The sequence below is a fragment of the Capricornis sumatraensis genome, chromosome 7 (genome assembly GCF_032405125.1).
Source record: "Capricornis sumatraensis isolate serow.1 chromosome 7, serow.2, whole genome shotgun sequence".
NCBI classification, from domain to species: Eukaryota; Metazoa; Chordata; class Mammalia; order Artiodactyla; family Bovidae; genus Capricornis; species Capricornis sumatraensis.
Genome location: NC_091075.1, coordinates 104,777,170 through 104,795,341, shown reverse-complemented (window position 1 = coordinate 104,795,341; position 18,172 = coordinate 104,777,170). Strand labels below are relative to the sequence as shown.

The 18,172-nt window shown below is 40.5% G+C and overlaps 1 protein-coding gene across 1 annotated transcript in view; it reads left to right on the top strand.

The window, feature by feature from the left end:
* SPARCL1 (SPARC like 1) overlaps positions 1 to 18,172 on the top strand; it is a 51,398-nt gene that overhangs the window by 19,791 nt on the left and 13,435 nt on the right. The window contains exons 2-7 of the mRNA XM_068974856.1: positions 9,345 to 9,408; positions 12,714 to 12,881; positions 13,389 to 14,354; positions 15,820 to 15,889; positions 16,906 to 17,024; positions 17,746 to 17,866. Of these exons, the coding sequence (XP_068830957.1) occupies positions 9,355 to 9,408; positions 12,714 to 12,881; positions 13,389 to 14,354; positions 15,820 to 15,889; positions 16,906 to 17,024; positions 17,746 to 17,866 (1,498 nt within the window). The 5' untranslated portion in view covers positions 9,345 to 9,354. The remainder of the gene's footprint in view (positions 1 to 9,344; positions 9,409 to 12,713; positions 12,882 to 13,388; positions 14,355 to 15,819; positions 15,890 to 16,905; positions 17,025 to 17,745; positions 17,867 to 18,172) is intronic.

Sequence of the window (18,172 nt, the reverse complement as noted above, 5' to 3'; positions counted from 1 at the left end):
CCCACCAGGCTCCCCTGTCCCTGGGATTCTCCAGGCAAGAACACTAGTCCTTACTTACCTCTTAAGCCTTTACATGTGTGCTGAGTCACACAGTCGTGTCTGACTCTTTGTGACCCCACGGACTGCAGCCCACCAGGTTCCTCTGTCCTTGGGATTCTCCAGACAAGAATACTGGAGTAGGTTGCCATTCCCTTCTCCAGGGAATCTTGCTGACCCAGGGATTGAACCCGGGTCTCCAGAATTGCAGGCAGATTCCTTACCATTTGAGGCACCCGGGATATATATAGCCAAATAAGTTAGATATTTCAAGCTTCTGTTTCTTTCTTTCTTTCTTTCTTTCTTTTTTTTTTTTTTTTGGTCACACCATGCTGCATGTGGGATGTTAGCTTCCCAACCAATGACAGAAACCATGCCCCCTGCAGTGGAAGGGCAGAGTCCTAACCATTGGACCGCCAAGGAATTCCCAAGCTTCTGTTTCTTTAGAGTTAAAGGTTATCTCTCCTCCTTTCCTTATTGGATAAAATGAGACAGTATGCAAGAAAATATTTTACATGCTATGAAATGCTATATGAATGTGAGGAAGGTGTAAATACATCCAACTTAATGAACTGATATTTCTAGGGGCCTTACCTCAACAGATCCCTACAATTAAGCTTTCCTCCCTTTTGTCTGGAAGAACAAAGAATCTCTCCTCTTCTAAGTAGTATCAAAGGCTTCAGTTCAGTTCAGTCGCTCAGTCGTATCCGACTCTTTGTGACCCCATGGACTGCAGCACGCCAGGCCTCCCTGTCTATCACCAACTCCTGGAGTTTACCCAAACTCATGTCCATTAAGTCGGTGATGCCATCCAACCATCTCATCCTCTGTCATTACTGAGCAAATATTTATCAAGGGCTTACTGACATTTTATCATCTTACTTAATCTCCATCATCACTTTACAAATGAAGAACTGAGGTTTCAAAAAAGCTGAATAATTTACAGAAGATTAAACAAAGCCCGGAAGGTCCCCTTTCAGAGCCTATGCTTTTAATCACTGAGCAATACTGCCTTCCAATGACTGAGGCAGCTTCTCTGTTTTTCCCCCATTTTCATTATCTATTACTGCATAACAATCCACCCCAAAATCAAATGGCTTCAACCGGATCCCCTTATTTGCACATGATTCCACAATCCATCCTGAGCTCACCTGGGTCGTTCCTCTGTTGACTTTGTCTAGAGTCACTCCGGAGGTGTTAGCCAGCTGGGAGCTCTGCTGGGGCGGAACCTCCCACAGGCTCTCATCCTCCAGATTCTTTTTCGTGTGGCCAGTTACTGGTCAGCAGTCTGGACTGGCCTCCAGTCCAGGCCTTTTTGCATCATGGCAGATGGCTTCCACAGGACGACAAATCCCACTGTGTAAGTGCTGCCCAGGCCTCTGTGGTCATCATACTGGTTGATGTCACATTGACCAAGGTAGTCACAAGGCCAGGGGCAAAATCACAGTGTATGAAACCCAGGAGGTGCAGTTCACTGGAGGTCATCGTGTTTACCACAGCTCCTGTCTTCCCATCTACCTTCTCATTCATTACTTATGCCCTCCCCTCCGCAGAGAAAATGCTTGGATGACCACGTAGGTGTCCGACCCTTTGTGACCCCATGGACTGTAGCCTGCCAGGCTCCTCTTTCCATGGGATTCTCCAGGCAAGAACACTGGAGTGGGTTGCCGTGCCCTCCTCCTGGGTCAGGAAGATCCAGGGATCGAACCCGCATCTTTTAGTCTCCTGCATTGGCAGGCGGGTTCTTCACCACTAGTACCACCTGAGATATGGATCAGCATATTAGAATACAAATAAACATTTCCTGTGACTGCACTCTCCCCTCTAGCTAACATCTTACTCTCCTTCCTTTCATAGCCAGCTATCTTTTATTATTATTATTATGGATTGATTGATTTGGCTGCGCTGAGTCTTAGTTGTGATATGTGGGATCTTCAGTCTTTTTTGAGGCACACAGGATCTTTAGTTGTGGGATGTGAACTCTTAGGTGAGGCATGTGGGATCTAAGTACCTGACCAGAGATCACACCCTGGCCCCCTGCACTGGGAGCAGAATCTTAGCCACTAGACCACCAGGAAAGTCCCTCCCCACCAACTGTCTAAAGAGTGGTCTACACTCACTGTCTTCACTCCATTGCTGTCTATTTACTCCCCAGTTACTGAAGACGCCTCCACTGACACTATCACACCAAAACCACCTCCTCTTCTTCAACTCTCCACTAACCTCTGCATTTCCAAAGGGAAGGATAATCCTTAGCCATGTTTACTCTGACCTCTCAGTAACACTCAACACTTTCTTTTTCTTACCTGAATCTCCTGTCTCATCATTTGTATCTTTCGTCTTCCCACCCTCCAACAGCACCTAATGATCTACACTAACCAGTGTGCTGGCTCCTGCCCTCTGTTCTATTCACTGTATGAAAAGTAAGCTTTTCATGCTCACTTCCAGACCCGTTTATCTAAGTATGTGGAAGTCTCAGTTGCTCAGTCGTGTCTGACTCTTTGCAACCCCATAGACTGTAGCCCACCAGGCTCCTCTGTGCATGGAATTCTCCAGGCAAGAATACTGGAGTGGGTAACCATTCCCTTCTCCAGGGCCTGGAACCCAGGTCTCCCACATTGTGGCAGGCAATCTCTTTACCATCTGAGCCCCCAGGGAAGCTGCTTATCTAAGTATCAGTTCAGTTTAGTTCAGTCGCTCATTCGTGTCTGACTCTTTGCGACCCCATGAATCGCAGCACACCAGGTCTCCCTGTCCGTCACCAACTCCTGGAGTTCACTCAGACTCACATCCATCGAGTCAGTGATGCCATCCAGCCATCTCATCCTCTGTCATCCTCTTCTCCTCCTGCCCCCAATCCCTCCCAGCATCAGAGTCTTTTCCAACGAGTCAGCTCTTCGCATGAGGTGGCCAAAGTACTGGAGTTTCAGCTTTAGCATCATTCCTTCCAAAGAAATCCTAGGGTTGATCTCCTTCAGAATGGACGGGTTGGATCTCCTTGCAGTCCAAGGGGCTCTCAAGAGTCTTCTCCAACACCACAGTTCAAAAGCATCAATTCTTCAGCACTCAGCTTTCTTCACAGTCCAACTCTCACATCTATATGTGACCACAGGAAAAACCATAGCCTTGACTAGACAGACCTTAGTCGGCAAAGTAATGTCTCTGCTTTTGAATATGCTATCTAGGTTGGTCATAACTTTTCTTCCAAGGAGTAAGCGTCTTTTAATTTCATGGCTGCAGTCACCATCTGCAGTGATTTTGGAGCCCCCCAAAATAAAGTCTGACACTGTTTCCACTGTTTCCTCATCTATTTCCCGTGAAGTGATGGGACCAGATGCCATGATCTTCGTTTTCTGAATGTTGAGCTTTAAGCCAACTTTTTCACTCTCCACTTTCACTTTCATCAAGAGGCTTTTTAGTTCCTCTTCACTTTCTGCCATATATCTCTACTCAAATTCAACAAGTTCAAAACTAATTCATCATCTTTCTTCTAAAACTCTTATAATCCCTTGTCTTAGTATTAACACTACTGTGTACCCAGTGGCCCAAATTAGAAATATAATAGCCCAACCCTCTTCCTTCTCTTCTTTCCACTGTATACAATTTGTCATTAAGTCCCACCTGTTCTGCCTTTAAATATTTCTCAAAACTATCCACCAGTATACCAGCAAATGTTCAACAACCATTTTTTGCAGGGAGATGGTGGAATTAGGTAGCATTTCAAGATTTCCATGGTGTAATTCTCCCACCATGGTTGATTTCAAGCTACTAGTGTGACATCCCTGAACAGAGTTGGGAAGAGAAGTGCATTACCACACATTATATAGTATTTCCACCTACAAATACAACGGCATAAATAACCTTAAGAGAATAAGTGGTAAAGTAGTAAAAATAAGTATAAAGGGGTGACTTTTGAGTATTTCTTTTGTTTTTAACATAATTAAATTGTAAGTGTATATAATTTAATTTTCAATGATGGCTTTGTTTAATAGCCAGCTCACAAAATTCCTGGAAAGTTAGCAACTGGCTCCCATGAACCAGGACAAGCTGGATCTGTCTCTTTGTTTTCCATTCTCAAGACCAGAGGCAAAATTTAAGGCTCTGACCATCTCTCATCTTGATATTGCAATTTCCTCCTGGTAAGCCTTTCTACTCATCTGTCCCACACATGATTGTACCAAGGATCCTTTCTAACATTCAGATGTGATTATATCACTCCCCCACTTACAATCAGTCATTGAGGCCCCATAGTTTTTCAGCTGGAATTTAAAATTCCTAGTTTAACACACAAAGACTTGCCTTGTTTTGAGCCTTATCTCCCTCCGCTTCACCCACTAACACCCTAGGAACACAAACATACACTGTCTTATGACTCTGGACCGTCACCCATGCTGTTTGCATCCTCAGACTGCCCTTCTGTCTTTCATACAGCTAACTAGTACTGACTGGGTTTTCAAATCTCAGGTCAAAAACTTCCTCTTCCGAAAGCCTTTTCTATACAGGAGCAGTAGACTGTAATGGTTAAGAACACAGACATAAAAGAAAATTCCTAGGTCTCAAACACTGGTTCTGCCACTTAGCTGAGTAACCTTGAACACATTACTTAACCTTAATTTCCTTACTAATAAAATGATGAAAATCAAGTGCTCTCTGGTAGAATTATTTAAAAGATCCAAAGAGCTAGTATGTGCAAAACCCTTAGAATGGTACCTAAAATTTAAGCCCTTAAGACTCAGTAAATGTTAGCAGTGTGTGTGTATGCTAAGTCGCTTCAGTCTTGTCTGACTCTGTATAGCCTGCCAGACTCCTCTGACCATGGGGTTCTCCAGGCAAGAATCCTGGAGTGGGGTGCCATTTCCTTCTCCAGGGGATCTTCCCAACCCAGGGATCAAACCTATGTCTCTTATGTCTCTTGCATTGGCAGGTGGGGTCTTTACCACTTAGCGACACCTGGGAAAACAATGTTAGCATTATAACTACCTAATCGTAAATGCTTCTTATCTGTATTTCCACTGCATTATGTACACACTCATCACATTATACCAAATCATCAATTTACTTGATACTCTCCTTTGTAACTCTTCAGGCAGGAACCAGGTGGCCCTGTGCTTAGGCAGAGTCTAGTAAGTGCTCAATAAATGAATAAAAAAGTGATTGAGTAATAGTGAAAGAGTGATTGAATTGGCTCTGGCCAACTGGACACATATTTCTTTTTTACTCATTTGGTTTCATTAGATTTGAGAAAGTGAAGGGAATTTGTGAGATCCTGTGATCAAATCAAAGGGAAACATGTTCTCAAATGTAATTACCGATATATACTGCTATTAAAACTAAAATCAGAAGGAAATTAGCCTTAAAACCCACAATATTTTTGCTGATTGATTCTGCTTTTGTGTTGCTACCATTTTAAAGAAGAGTGGTTAACAGTCTCAGCCTAATTCCGTCACTACTTGTGATGAATGTAGGAAAGACTCCTGGAGTTAAAGGGAGCTTTGGTCAATGTGTGGGCAAAAGGACTTTACATGTTCCACTGGAAAATTCTTCTGACCTCACGGCAAAATTTAGATTATATTATTTTCTGAGGTTCTACACTGTTGTCCAAGAATTGCTATTTGACTTTCATGGAAAATGAAAAAAGCAAAAAGATGAATCAAGCACTTTTTAGGCATCAGGCATTTTTACAAATACTATTTCTTCTTCTTTTTCTTTCTTTCTTTTTAATTGAAGGATAATCACAATACTGTGTTGGTTTCTGCCATACATCAACATGAATCAGCCATAGGTATACATTGAGCCTCCCCATTGAGCCTCCCTCCCACCTCCCACCAATACTATTTCTTCTAATCTTCACAGAACTGAATTAAATGTTGTACTAGGGTTCTCCAGGGTGGTGGTGGAGGTGGGGGGGGGATATATATGTTTATGTGTACAGACAAGAGAGAATGGTTGCGTGTAAGAAATTGGCTTATTCAATTATAGATACTGGTAAAGTTCTGAGATTTTTCTTCACAACTTGGAGACCCAGTAAGCACGGTGATCCCAGTTAACTCTGCAGCTCTAGTCTGAAGGCCTGAGCACCAGGGGCCCTGATGAGTGTATGTTACATCCAGAGAGCATCCATCCAGACCAGTGTTCTCACTCAAACGATGAGGCTAAGGAAGCAAATTCTCACTTATTCCAGTGTTTTGTTCTATGCAGGTCCTCACCAGATTGGATGAAATCCACCCACACTAAAAGGCAATCAGCTTTATGCAGCTGACTGATTCAAATGCTAATCTCTTCAGAAACACACCCACAAATGCACCTAGAAAAAATGTTTAATCAGACATGTGGGCATCCCACAGACCAGTCAAGTTGTCACGAAAAATTAACCATCACATAGCCAACAAAGACCTACCGGGAACTCTGCTCAGTGTTATGTGGCAGTGTGGATGGAAGAGAGTTTGGGGAAGAATGGGTACATGTATGTATATGGCTGAGTCCCTTCACTGTCCACCTGAAATTGTCACAACATTGTTAATTAGATATATAAACAATACAAAATTAAAAAATTAAAAAATAAAAATAAAATTAACTATCACAGGTGTTATCCCCATTTTCAGATGGGGAATCTGAGGCTCAGAGGGTTAAGTAACTTGCCAAAGATTCCACGGATGGCAAATGTGGGTTCACGTTCAACACCATCTGTGTTTCTAATCCCAAAGCACCATGTTCCTTCTACTAAGCCAGTAGTTCCAAATCAGGTGAGTTTGCCCTCCTGGGTGAGTTGGCAATGTCTAGAAACATTGTTGGTTGTCATAACTGATGGGGATTAAGGGACTTGCTACTGACATGTAGTGGGTAGAAGTCAGTGATGCTACAAACATCCTACGATGCACAAGACAGCCTCCACCACTAAGAATTATCCCACCCCAAATGTTAATGGTGCCAAGATAAAGAGACCCTGTGCTAAACTATACTATTTTATATTTTAACAGTTTTCTAAAACAGTAGAAAAATAATATGCTGATCTAAAACATAAATGATTCAGTTCAGTTCAGTTCTGTTGCTCAGTCGTGGTCGACTCTTTGCAACTCCATGAATCGCAGCATGCCAGGCCTCCCTGTCCATCACCAACTCCCGGAGTTCACCCAGACTCATGTCCACAGAGTCGGTGATGCAATCCAGCCATCTCATCCTTGGTCATCCCCTTCTCCTCCTGCCCCCAATCCCTCCCAGCATCAGAGTCTTTTCCAATGAGTCAACTCTTCACACGAGGTGGCCAAAGTATTGGAGTTTCAGCTTCAACATCAGTCCTTCCAATGAACACCCAGGACTGATCTCCTTTAGGATGGACTGGTTGGATCTCCTTGCAGTTCAAGTGACTCTCAAGAGTCTTCTCCAACACCACACTTCAAAAGCATCAATTCTTTGGCGCTCAGCCTTCTTCACAGTCCAACTCTTACATCCATACATGACCACTGGGAAAACCATAGCCTTGACTAGACACACCTTTGTTGGCAAAGTAATATCTCTGCTTTTCAGTATGCTATCTAGGTTGGTCATAACTTTCCTTTCAAGGAGTAAGCATCTTTTAATTTCATGGCTGCAATCACCATCTGCAGTGATTTTGGAGCCCAAAAAGTAAAGTCTGACACTGTTTCCACTGTTTTCCCATCAATTTCCCATGAAGTGATGGGACCAGATGCCATGATCTTCGTTTTCTGAATGCTGAGCTTTAAGCCAACTTTTTCACTTTCCTCTTTCACTTTCATCAAGAGGCTTTTTAGTTCCTCTTCACTTTCTGCCATAAGGGTGGTGTCATCTGCATATCTGAGGTTATTGATATTTCTCCTGGCAATCTTGATTCCAGCTTGTGTTTCCTCCAGTCCAGCGTTTCTCATGATGTACTCTGCATAGAAGTTAAATAAGCAGGGTGACAATATACAGCCTTGACGTACTCCTTTTCCTATTTGGAACCAGTCTGTTGTTCCATGTCCAGTTCTAACTGTTGCTTCCTGACCTGCATATAGGTTTCTCAAGAGGCAGATCAGGTGGTTTGATATTCCCCTCTGTTTCAGAATTTTCCACAGTTTATTGTGGTCCACACAGTCAAAGGCTTTGGCATAGTCAATAAAGGAGAAATAGATGTTTTTCTGGAACTCTCTTGCTTTTTTGATGATCCAGCAGATGTTGGCAATTTGATCTCTGGTTCCTCTGCCTTTTCTAAAACCAGCATGAGTATCTGGAAGTTCACGGTTCACGTACTGCTGAAGCCTGGCTTGCAGAATTTTGAGCATTACTTTACTAGTGTGTGAGATGACTAGAGTTCCATAAATTTAATAAATACTGATGGAATGAGTGAGTGAATATTAAATTCTAGATTAAGATTTTAATAGCTTCACCTGCCTTTGAAATTTTGGGAAGAGTAACTGATGGGTACATGAGCAATTATTTTTAAAAGGGAGTCAGTTTCTAGGTCCAGACAAAAGCAAAATATTGTTCAAGAAAAGAAATTTTTAAATGATTCAACACAAGAAATTATTATTTGGCTCAGTTGTGAAGAATATTTACATTGTCATAATATTAAATAATAATTTAAACAGGATTTGTGATACAATTACTTTAGGAAGAGGGGAAAAAGGAGAAGAGTATTGTGTATATGTGTGCAGGTATGTTGTGTATGTTGTGTGTGTGTGTGTGAAGTGATAGCTGATATAGTATTAAATCAGTTGGATAATGTTTAATATTAATACATTTTTAAATACCCACTTAAGCATTTATTTTAAAATATGAGTAACTAACAGAAAAAACTTCTCCCTTTGCTTAAAACATCAAGGTATTTTTTAAGCTCTAGGGATGCATTTGTATATAAAACTATGCTTGTAAGAAATATCATCTAAAACAGTCATCTCCCATTTCTAAAACTCTGCACTGAATGCATGAGTTTCTCCAAAACCAAGAAGCAGTTTGTTGAATCCAAACCTAACACACTGTATTACTTCACTTTGTGACTTTTACATTCACTGTGAACACTTACAAACCTTCAGACCTAAGATCTGCATACGCCTCCGATTAAGGAAGCACAGTCATCAACAGAGACAAGTTCTGCCAAACATAGCTGGGCCAGAAAATCCAGCATTCTCACTGGGACACAACTGGGTAAAAACTGTCATGAATCTGTCTTTTCAAACACGTTAATCCACAAAGACAAGTGCCTTTAAATACAAAGGACAGTATCAAGCTCAGTATTTGCTAAGAAGAGTATCTTTTAACTTCTTACAAAGAAACTTTTACCCATGACTGTTAATTATCTTCTTGATTTACAGGTCTAGAACAATGAAGACTGTGATTTTTTTCCTATGCATTTTGGGAACTGCAGGTGCTATTCCGGTAACTGTTCTTTTCTCTGTTGTTAGTTAAATCTCTCCCTCCTGACGTTCAGTTTAGGAATCCTCCATTAAAAAAAAAAATGTTCTTGAGCTTGTGCTATTTACTTAGTAATGTGTTAATCATATCACTTGATTTTATAAACCCCTAAACTGTTAAGAAATAAACAGATCAGGGATAGCCCCAACCAAAAAATAAATAAGTAAATAAAAGTGTTCTTATATAACAGTTTAAAATTCTTTTTTTATTTTAATCATATTCTTTTTCCCATGCAGGGAATGAATGACTAGTAAAAATGAAATAAGGCACTTTTTCAAAATAAATTTCTTCAAGAACTATCAGGCTCTACAAATATAAATATAAGTGAAACTGTTTGCTAACAGTCTATTAGCCAAATACTAAAGAGAAAAGGAAGAAATAAATTCTCCTATGGAAGTTCACCATACTAATATGAGAAATCTAAGAAAGCAGTTTGAGAAATCTTGGCACAAATAGCCACCCTCTCCATCAGTATTTTCTGCAAGATCAATACATCCTGACTGAGAAATTCTGAGTCTATAATAAAAACAGGAACCAAGAGGTTAGGCACAGGAAAATGATATAAATTAATCAGATCCTAACTTATCCTTGGAGGTACATCCAAGCAAGCATGCTGAAAGCAGACAGGACTAAAACATTCTTTTCTTCACAACCAGATAGACTGGCCCCAGCATTCACCCTGTAATAAATCAGCCTCATAGAAATCAGATCATTTGAGACTGTGTCAGAAGCCTCAAAATACCTGAAAGCTGTCTTTGTTTCTTCGTTTGATTATAGCTTGGATGATCATTTGGCTGTCTCCCAAGAGATCTATATCATCCTTAATCAAACTAAGGGATTTGTGCCTTTTTCCCCTTTTCACCAAATGAAGGAATCAGCCTTCTTAAAACAGACAAAGCACTTTATTTCTTGTCCCTTCCCTCCCTCTCTACTGCATCCAAGATTCTGTCCTTGCTTTTTGGATAGCTTCTGGTTGCCATCTGTGCCATCCCACCCAGACCAATAGTTCTTAGAAAACAGAATTTGTGACCACCCCTGAGAATTGTGCTCAAGTAGCAAGGAGCTACTCCAGCTGGAATTCTACATTGTCCTCTGAAATTACAGAAGTGGAATCACTATTTTCAGCATAGAGGGAAGTTCCCACAGAACCATTGTTTTCTTGCCCTTGCAGCTGTTGTCACAAATGTAAACAGGCATCAAAAGTGTCTTTGAACCAAATGTTTGAATGGCACGCCTGTCTACAGACATATTCCAGATGTTTCCCTATTAGGAAAACGTGTTTTAATACAGATTCAGTCCACTGGCAAAAAGCTAAGTATCTTTTGAAATGATGTACCCATTAAAAATATTGTATCATTTTTCCCACCTGCCTGAATTCTCCAAAAATCAGTGGGTTCTGTATGGTTAGGAGATTCCACACGGATTTCCAGAGGGTATGTTGTTTCAAATGTACACATGGACAGAATGATGAAACAGAATTTTGCCTTTGAAAATTCCTGAAAGATAAGCTGTCATGTTTTTCTCGCATTTCTTCCAGCTTGCTGAGGGGGTGTGGGGGAAGCAGGATGCAGACCAGGGGAGCAACTGTCCACAAAGCCAAGATCCCAGCTACTACTGTCATCCATCAGGCCAAACCGGCCACCGTTCTCTCTCCACATCCCTCTGAGGGCTTTTCTGGAGGGCCTTCCCTGGTGGCTCAATCAGTAAAGAATCCTCCTGCAATGCAGGAGACCCGGGTTTGATCCCATGGTCTGGAAGATCCCCTGGAAAAGGGAATGGCAACCCCCTCCAGTATTCTTGCCTGAGAAAATCCCATGGACAGAGGGGCCTGGTGGGCTACAGTCCATGGGGTTGCAAGAGTTGGACATGACTTTGCAACGAAATCACCAGCACCACGCGTTTAAGACTTTGCCTTCCAGTGCAGGGGGTACAGGCTCAATTCCTGGTCAGGGAGCTAAGAACTCACATGACTTGCGGCCAAAAAAAAACAAAACACAAAACAGAAATGTAATAGAGACTTTTTTAAATGGTCCACATAAAAGATCTTTTTTAAAAACTGTTTCTCTGGACACTTTATTCAAATATGATCACCCCTTTTTAGTTGAAAAGATAATAAGCAAGAGAGGAAGCCACATCTTAAAAAACCTCATACACTATATATTTCTTTATATTATACAATCAACTATATAGGACTTGCTAATGGAGTAGACCAGTCAAACCAAATAAAATCTGAGTTTTGGACCTGCCTGACATCTGAGAGTCCACAATATCTCTCTAACAAAGATCTGTGATAAATACCTGCCTAAGATACCAGACAGTTCACATTATTACCACTGTAGGATATTACTACTGGCTATAGTAATTTTTCACTTGGATTATCCCTTTAAAATTCAGAAAATGTGTTATAAACTTAGCCTTATCTTGATATTTCTTCTCATTGCACCTTTAAAGATGAGAAAGTAGAGATAAACAATTTGTCAAACCACCAACAGATAGTAAATAGCACAGTCAAAACTTGAAGGTCTCTTGGCTCTACGTCCAGTTGTTGACTTTTCCATCAAGCCTCACTGCCAAACTCTTCATCTATGCCTCCAATCTTGCTAGAAATAGAACCAATCCTCTAGAGGAAACAATATTCGATAGCTATTCAACCCCACTAGACCTGATGTCTTGTTTCATATAGTTTATTAATTAGTTCAAGATTAAACTATTTTTTACTATTATACATGATTCCTCAATGGATATAAGACTGATAGTGTTAGGAAAATATATAAATACAGAATAAAGGATTTATAGCTTTTTCTGCTAATTATCAGTGAGCACTTATAAATTAACTTAAGAAAATATTCAATGCAATAATAACCTATGATTAATCTGACTTCAATCTGACTTTATGCTAAAGAGTTTTCAAAATCATGAAGTTTAAATGCTTTGTAAAACTTTGAAATAATGCCAAAATTATTTTGGAAATAACTTGAAAATAATTCCAAAAGTCAAAAGTTGCTATTCTTGAGATTATTTTGCCCTATTTCCCCCTAGTCTCTGCAATATAATTTTTTCTTAATCATGACTGGGATTTTGTTATCATTTAAGATTATATCCTGACTATTTGCTTATATCTTTAAAAATTCTAGAGAGTATCTTTTTGCTTATGTTACAAATGAAATATATTACTACTAACAATGATGACAAGAAAAAATAACTAGAAATTGTAAGCATTAACATCTAGGCATGAATAACACAAATCAGTTTTTAATTTTTTTTTTCAGACACAAGCAAGGTTCCTATCTGATCATTCCAACCCAACTGCTGACTCCTTGAGTTCCTTCCAAGAGGCTGAAACATCTGATCACACTGCAATCCCACTTGTAGAGGCTGAAGATGCAGAAAATGAAAAGGAAACTGCAACATCCATAGAAGACCATTCCCTTCAAAAGGTAAAAGGAATACAGTTGTACTAGTACAATTTTTTAAGTCTCCAAAGGCCTCAATTTTAAAGCATGGTTAAACAGACTACCTTATTCACTCTAAGTTTAATTTTTTTAAGATGATGATCATAGAAATACATGTATATGTAAGACTGAGTGCCTTTGCTGTCCACCTGAAACTATCCCAACATTGTTAATTGGCTGTACTCCAATATAAAATGAAAATTTTTTTTAAAAAAAGATAATGATCATATCAACTGCCTCCAATCTCTAAAAGAATTGTGAGGATTAATGAGTTTTACTTCTTGGGCTGAAGTGGTACATAATTCTTATATTTCACAAAAGTCAAATTCAGATTAAACTCATAGTTGTTGATTGTGAAAAACATCATAAATAATTTTATAAGACATTGTGTAAAGAAAAAGAATAATAACTATTCAATGTTGCTTATGAATTGCAAATATGACATAGATTAATATTATCATTTGTTTCAAGAATAAACTTTTTTCTTTTCAGCCTGAAAAATCTTCAGTGCTAAAGTCAGAGGAGGAAAACCATGATCAGTCAGCAGATCAGGAAGAGAGTTACAACCAAAATCTGGGATTGCAGGACCAAGAGAAAACTGAAAGTGACTTAACTGAGAATTTGGAGTATTCACCAACTGAAGGCACGTTGGACCTAAAAGAAGACACGAGTGAACCTCAAAAGGAGAAACTCCCAGAGAGCTTCCTTGCTCGTGATGTTAGCTCCATTGTAGATTCTAACCAACAAGAAAGCATCACAAAAACAGAGGAAAACCAAGAACAACCTGTAGATGCCTCCCATCCTCAGTTAAACAGTCAAGATCCGAGTGATCAAGGAAACCAAGATCAGGACACAAATGGAGAAGAGGAAGGAGGGAGAGAGCCAGGTGAAGTGGGTACCCACAGTGATAAAGAAGAACGGGAGACAGAGCTTCCCAAGGAGCCTTCTAACAACGAGCAGGAAGAAGACAGTACCCAATCGGATGCTGTTTTGGAAGAGTCTTATCAACCAACTCAAGAAAGCAAGATGCAGAAAGAGGAACTTGAACAGGGTAGCCGAGAACAAGAAGAGGAAAACACCAAGGCAGAAATGGAAGAAGAAACTGCATCAAAAATCGATAAGCCCAGTCAAGATACAGAATGGCAGAGCCAAGAAGGAAAGCCTGGCCCTGAAGTTATCAGCAACCATGAGGAGATGGATAAAAAGACCCTTTCTGAGCCTCTATTGGTGGAGCCTACTGATGGTGTTAATGCCATGGCCAGAAATCATGGGGCCAAGGATGACAGCGATGATGGCCCCAGACACAATGCAAGTGAGGACTACTTCATCCCAAGCGAGGAGTTCCTGGAGAATGAAAGAGCTCAGTCCATTTACTATCACACCGAACATGAAGAGCAAAGAGAAAGAGCACAGGAGAATGAGAACGTAGATACCAGTGAACCTGTAGAAAACCAACGGGTGAGATTATTTTCAATGATGCTTGTCTGATAAAGCAGTTAGCTTTATAAAAAAAAAAAAAAATAGCCATGACCTTTCTCTGTGTTCTTGAATCTCTGTGCTTATCTCTCAGTACCTTAGTGAAATATTTTATAATTATGTATTTTCCCTGCATCTCCGTCATTAGCCTGAAAATACCTGTTTTATTTGGGTTCCCCTAGAAGTAGACCCTGGATTTTAGTGCAGTTTGTTTGAGAGGTACAGGGACAAAGAGGAGTGGAGAAGGGATTCAGGGAAGAAAAGGAAGGTAATCAGTGGTATATCAGTTAAACCATGTAAAGCAGGTTTTTCTGAATTATCAAATTTGGAGAGTGAAGGAGCTATGGCTTTTACATAAGCTGAGAACTACTAGGAGACGTGTCAATTTCCAAGTATTTCCAATCTATCCTTGAGAAGGCCTTCTAGAGCATCATGGTTTTCCAGGCACTGAGATGCAGATACTGGCAGCAGAAAGTTCCTGGTGCTAACTAGAAAGGTAAATTCTGACAGATATGAGGATGGGAGATGCGACAACAGCTGCTCTCATGCCTTGAGAGCAGACACCAGGTCAGTCAGGCTGAATCACCAATATCTTGCAAAATGCCTCTAACATAATAGATCCAGCAATGTTTATTGACTTAGCTTATAGGCAATGAACAAAGACTTGAGCCACAACTTTATTCAGCAGACATGCACCAAAAGGATAATCAGGGAACAGCAACAAGGTGGGGGAAAGGAAGAAACACATTGTTATTTGGTTGTTTAATCATTTGGAGCTTTCATGCAAAACCCTGGCGGGCACCCACCAGAAGCACCTGCTACAGCTTTTTGGTAGGCAAGGTGGACAGGAATTTTGATTCCTGAGAACTCTGCTGCCATTCTAAGGTAGGAGTTTTCTTACATTTGAGGAACCTGGTAAGAAAATTTTCCCAACAGCTTCATAGAGATTACTGACGTAATCGTGTCTTAAGAGGATTGCATGGTAATACCACATTTCTACTCTCTTCCGAAACCAAAGGGGGAGGTTCCAACTTTGCTTCTGGTGTTGCTTCCAACTTTTACTGGGTAAACCCAGACATACACCACTAAACCCAGTTAATAAAGATAGAAACAAATCCTGTTTTCAAAGGGCTACTGTCTCTTTCCACCACTGTGGCTCGTGTCTCCCTCTGAGATCTAAAATGATTGGGGTAGGGACTTCCCTGGTGTCCAGTGGTTAACACTCTGTGCTGCCAATGCAAGGGGCATGGGTTCAATTCCTGGTCAGGGAAGTAAGATCTCAGATGCCATGCAGTGTGGCCAAGAAAAAAGTTTTTCAATAATAATTGAAGTAAAATAAAATGATTAAGGTATGAAAAGATCTGTGAAGGAATGCAGAGTGAAAATATAAATAATGGCACAGCTTTCCTCTAAACATAATTCCACTTCCGCTTTTGTTATTATACAGGCCAAGAAAGCGGAGAGCTCACCGAAAGATGAGAGTTCAGCTGAAGGCAACAGGAGGGTGCACAGTGTTGGTGAGAATGGGCTCAGCCCACTGTCTGTGACCGTATCTGGGGAGAGATGGAATGAGCCACGCTGGGCTATCCCCACCTCTTCATCCAAATTTTTTCTCTCCCAACTCCTCCCCTAGGAAATACTCCCAAAAATTGCTCACATTCTCCTGTGCACATTTGATAGACAACTACGGTTAACTGTGTTTACAAACTGGAAGTCCAGTTGCAATATTACTGGTAGAATTCTTTTGCTCAAAATCATTTTGCTTTGAAGAAGCATTAATTCTGCCTTATTTACACTCAAACTCATAACTTAAGAATTTAGATTCCATATTTAAGTAAGACCTAATCTCAATCTTTGAGTTTCCCTGGTGGCTCAGATGGTAAAGAATCAGCCTGCAATGTAAAAGACCTGGGTTTGATCTCTGGGTCAGGAAGATCCCGTGGAGAAGGGAATAGCTACCCACTCCAGTATTCTTGCTGGAGAATTCCTTAGATGAGTCCAGTGGAGTACAGTTCACAGGGTCTCAAAGAGTCGGACACAACTGAGTGACTAATACTTTCAATCTCAGTCTCACACCCCAGTCACAAAATTTTAAATTTCAACCAATAAAATTCTCATGGCTTATTTACCTTTTGACCAACTTGCACAGCCTGGCACTATAGATGTCAGGCTATGACCATTACAGGCTGGCCAAGAAGAACTGTTTTTTCTTTTTAAATCCCCAATCCAAACTGTACAGAAATCTAGCCTATTGTGTAAAATAGCCTCATACCAGAGAGTCCCACTTGAAAACCAATACATTCATCCAAGGGAGGGGATATACGTAGCAAACAGCTGATTCACTTTGTTGTACAGCAGAAACACAACATTGTAAAATCATTATACTCCTCTAATAAAAAAAAATTTTTTTTTTAAATTTCTAATGTTTCCCCACATTTTCTCTTATTCATGAAAATGCAACTATCTGGGTGAATCTGAGTTTATGTACTCAATTTAGCTTTGTCCGTGTTTCCTGTCCAAATTTTTCTGTTAGATTCTTGCATGAGCTTCCAGTGCAAAAGAGGACACATCTGCAAGGCTGATCAACATGGAAAACCCCACTGTGTCTGCCAAGATCCAGCATCTTGTCCTCCTACAAAACTCCTTGACCAAGTAAGTATTTTACAAAATGATCTTTAAGGGACATCAAACAGTTGGGTGATTTGAATGAAAGTAATTTGCAATTAAAATTTTTGTTTCAAAAAAAAAAATGTAGGGACTTCCCTGGTAGTCCAGTGGTTAAAAATTCACCTGCCAATGCAGGGAACACAGGTTTAATCCCTGAACTGGGAAGGTCCCTCAAGCCCATGCCATAGAGCGACTAAACTCATCAACAAGAGAAGCCACCGTGATGAGCCACCTTGCACTGCAGCCAGAGAGCAGCCTCCGCTGGCTGCAGCTAGAGGAAGCCCAGATGCAGCAATGAAGACTCAGCACAAGCAAAAATTTAGAAATTAAGTTTAAAAAGAAGTAAATGTCCCGGTTATCACCTGATATTTAAATAATAGCCAAGAAAAACAAATAGCAACAAAATCAAAGAATTTCAACTGTGCCCTCAAATAATAATGGCATTTATGTATAATTCATTTTAAAACTCATTCTATCCTTGGAATCATCTGCACTTTCTATTCTGCATTTATCAGCTAAATTAGCATCACCATGGGTATAAGTTAGTTGATTTGGGGGGTCAGATGGGATAGCTATGGTTTTAGTACCATCCCCTACCTGACCACATTTTTGGCTCAGCAGTTGGTTAAACAGCCTATAAAGAGCAGAGTATTTTCCCAATGAACATTCATCAACTTGAGGTTTTTCTTATGCTTCTCTTTCCTAGGTTTGTGGCACTGACAATCAGACCTATGCCAGCTCCTGTCATCTCTTTGCTACTAAGTGCAGACTGGAGGGGACGAAAAAGGGGCACCAACTGCAGCTGGATTACTTTGGAGCCTGCAAATGTAAGAGTCCATCACTACTGCCATCTACCATTGCCAAAAGAGTTTGGGGTGAACCTGAACAAAATGTATTTATACATATACATTCATATATATATATGGGCTTCCCTGGGAGCTCAGCTGATGAAGACTCCACCTGCAATGCAGGAGACCCTGGTTCAATCCCTGGGTTGCGAAGATCCCCTTGAGGAGGCATGGTTACCCACTTCTTGCCTGGAGAATCTCATGGACAGAGGAGCCTGGTGGGCTACAGTCCATAGGGTCTCAAAAAGTGGGGTATGACTGAGCAACTAAGCACAGCGCAACACA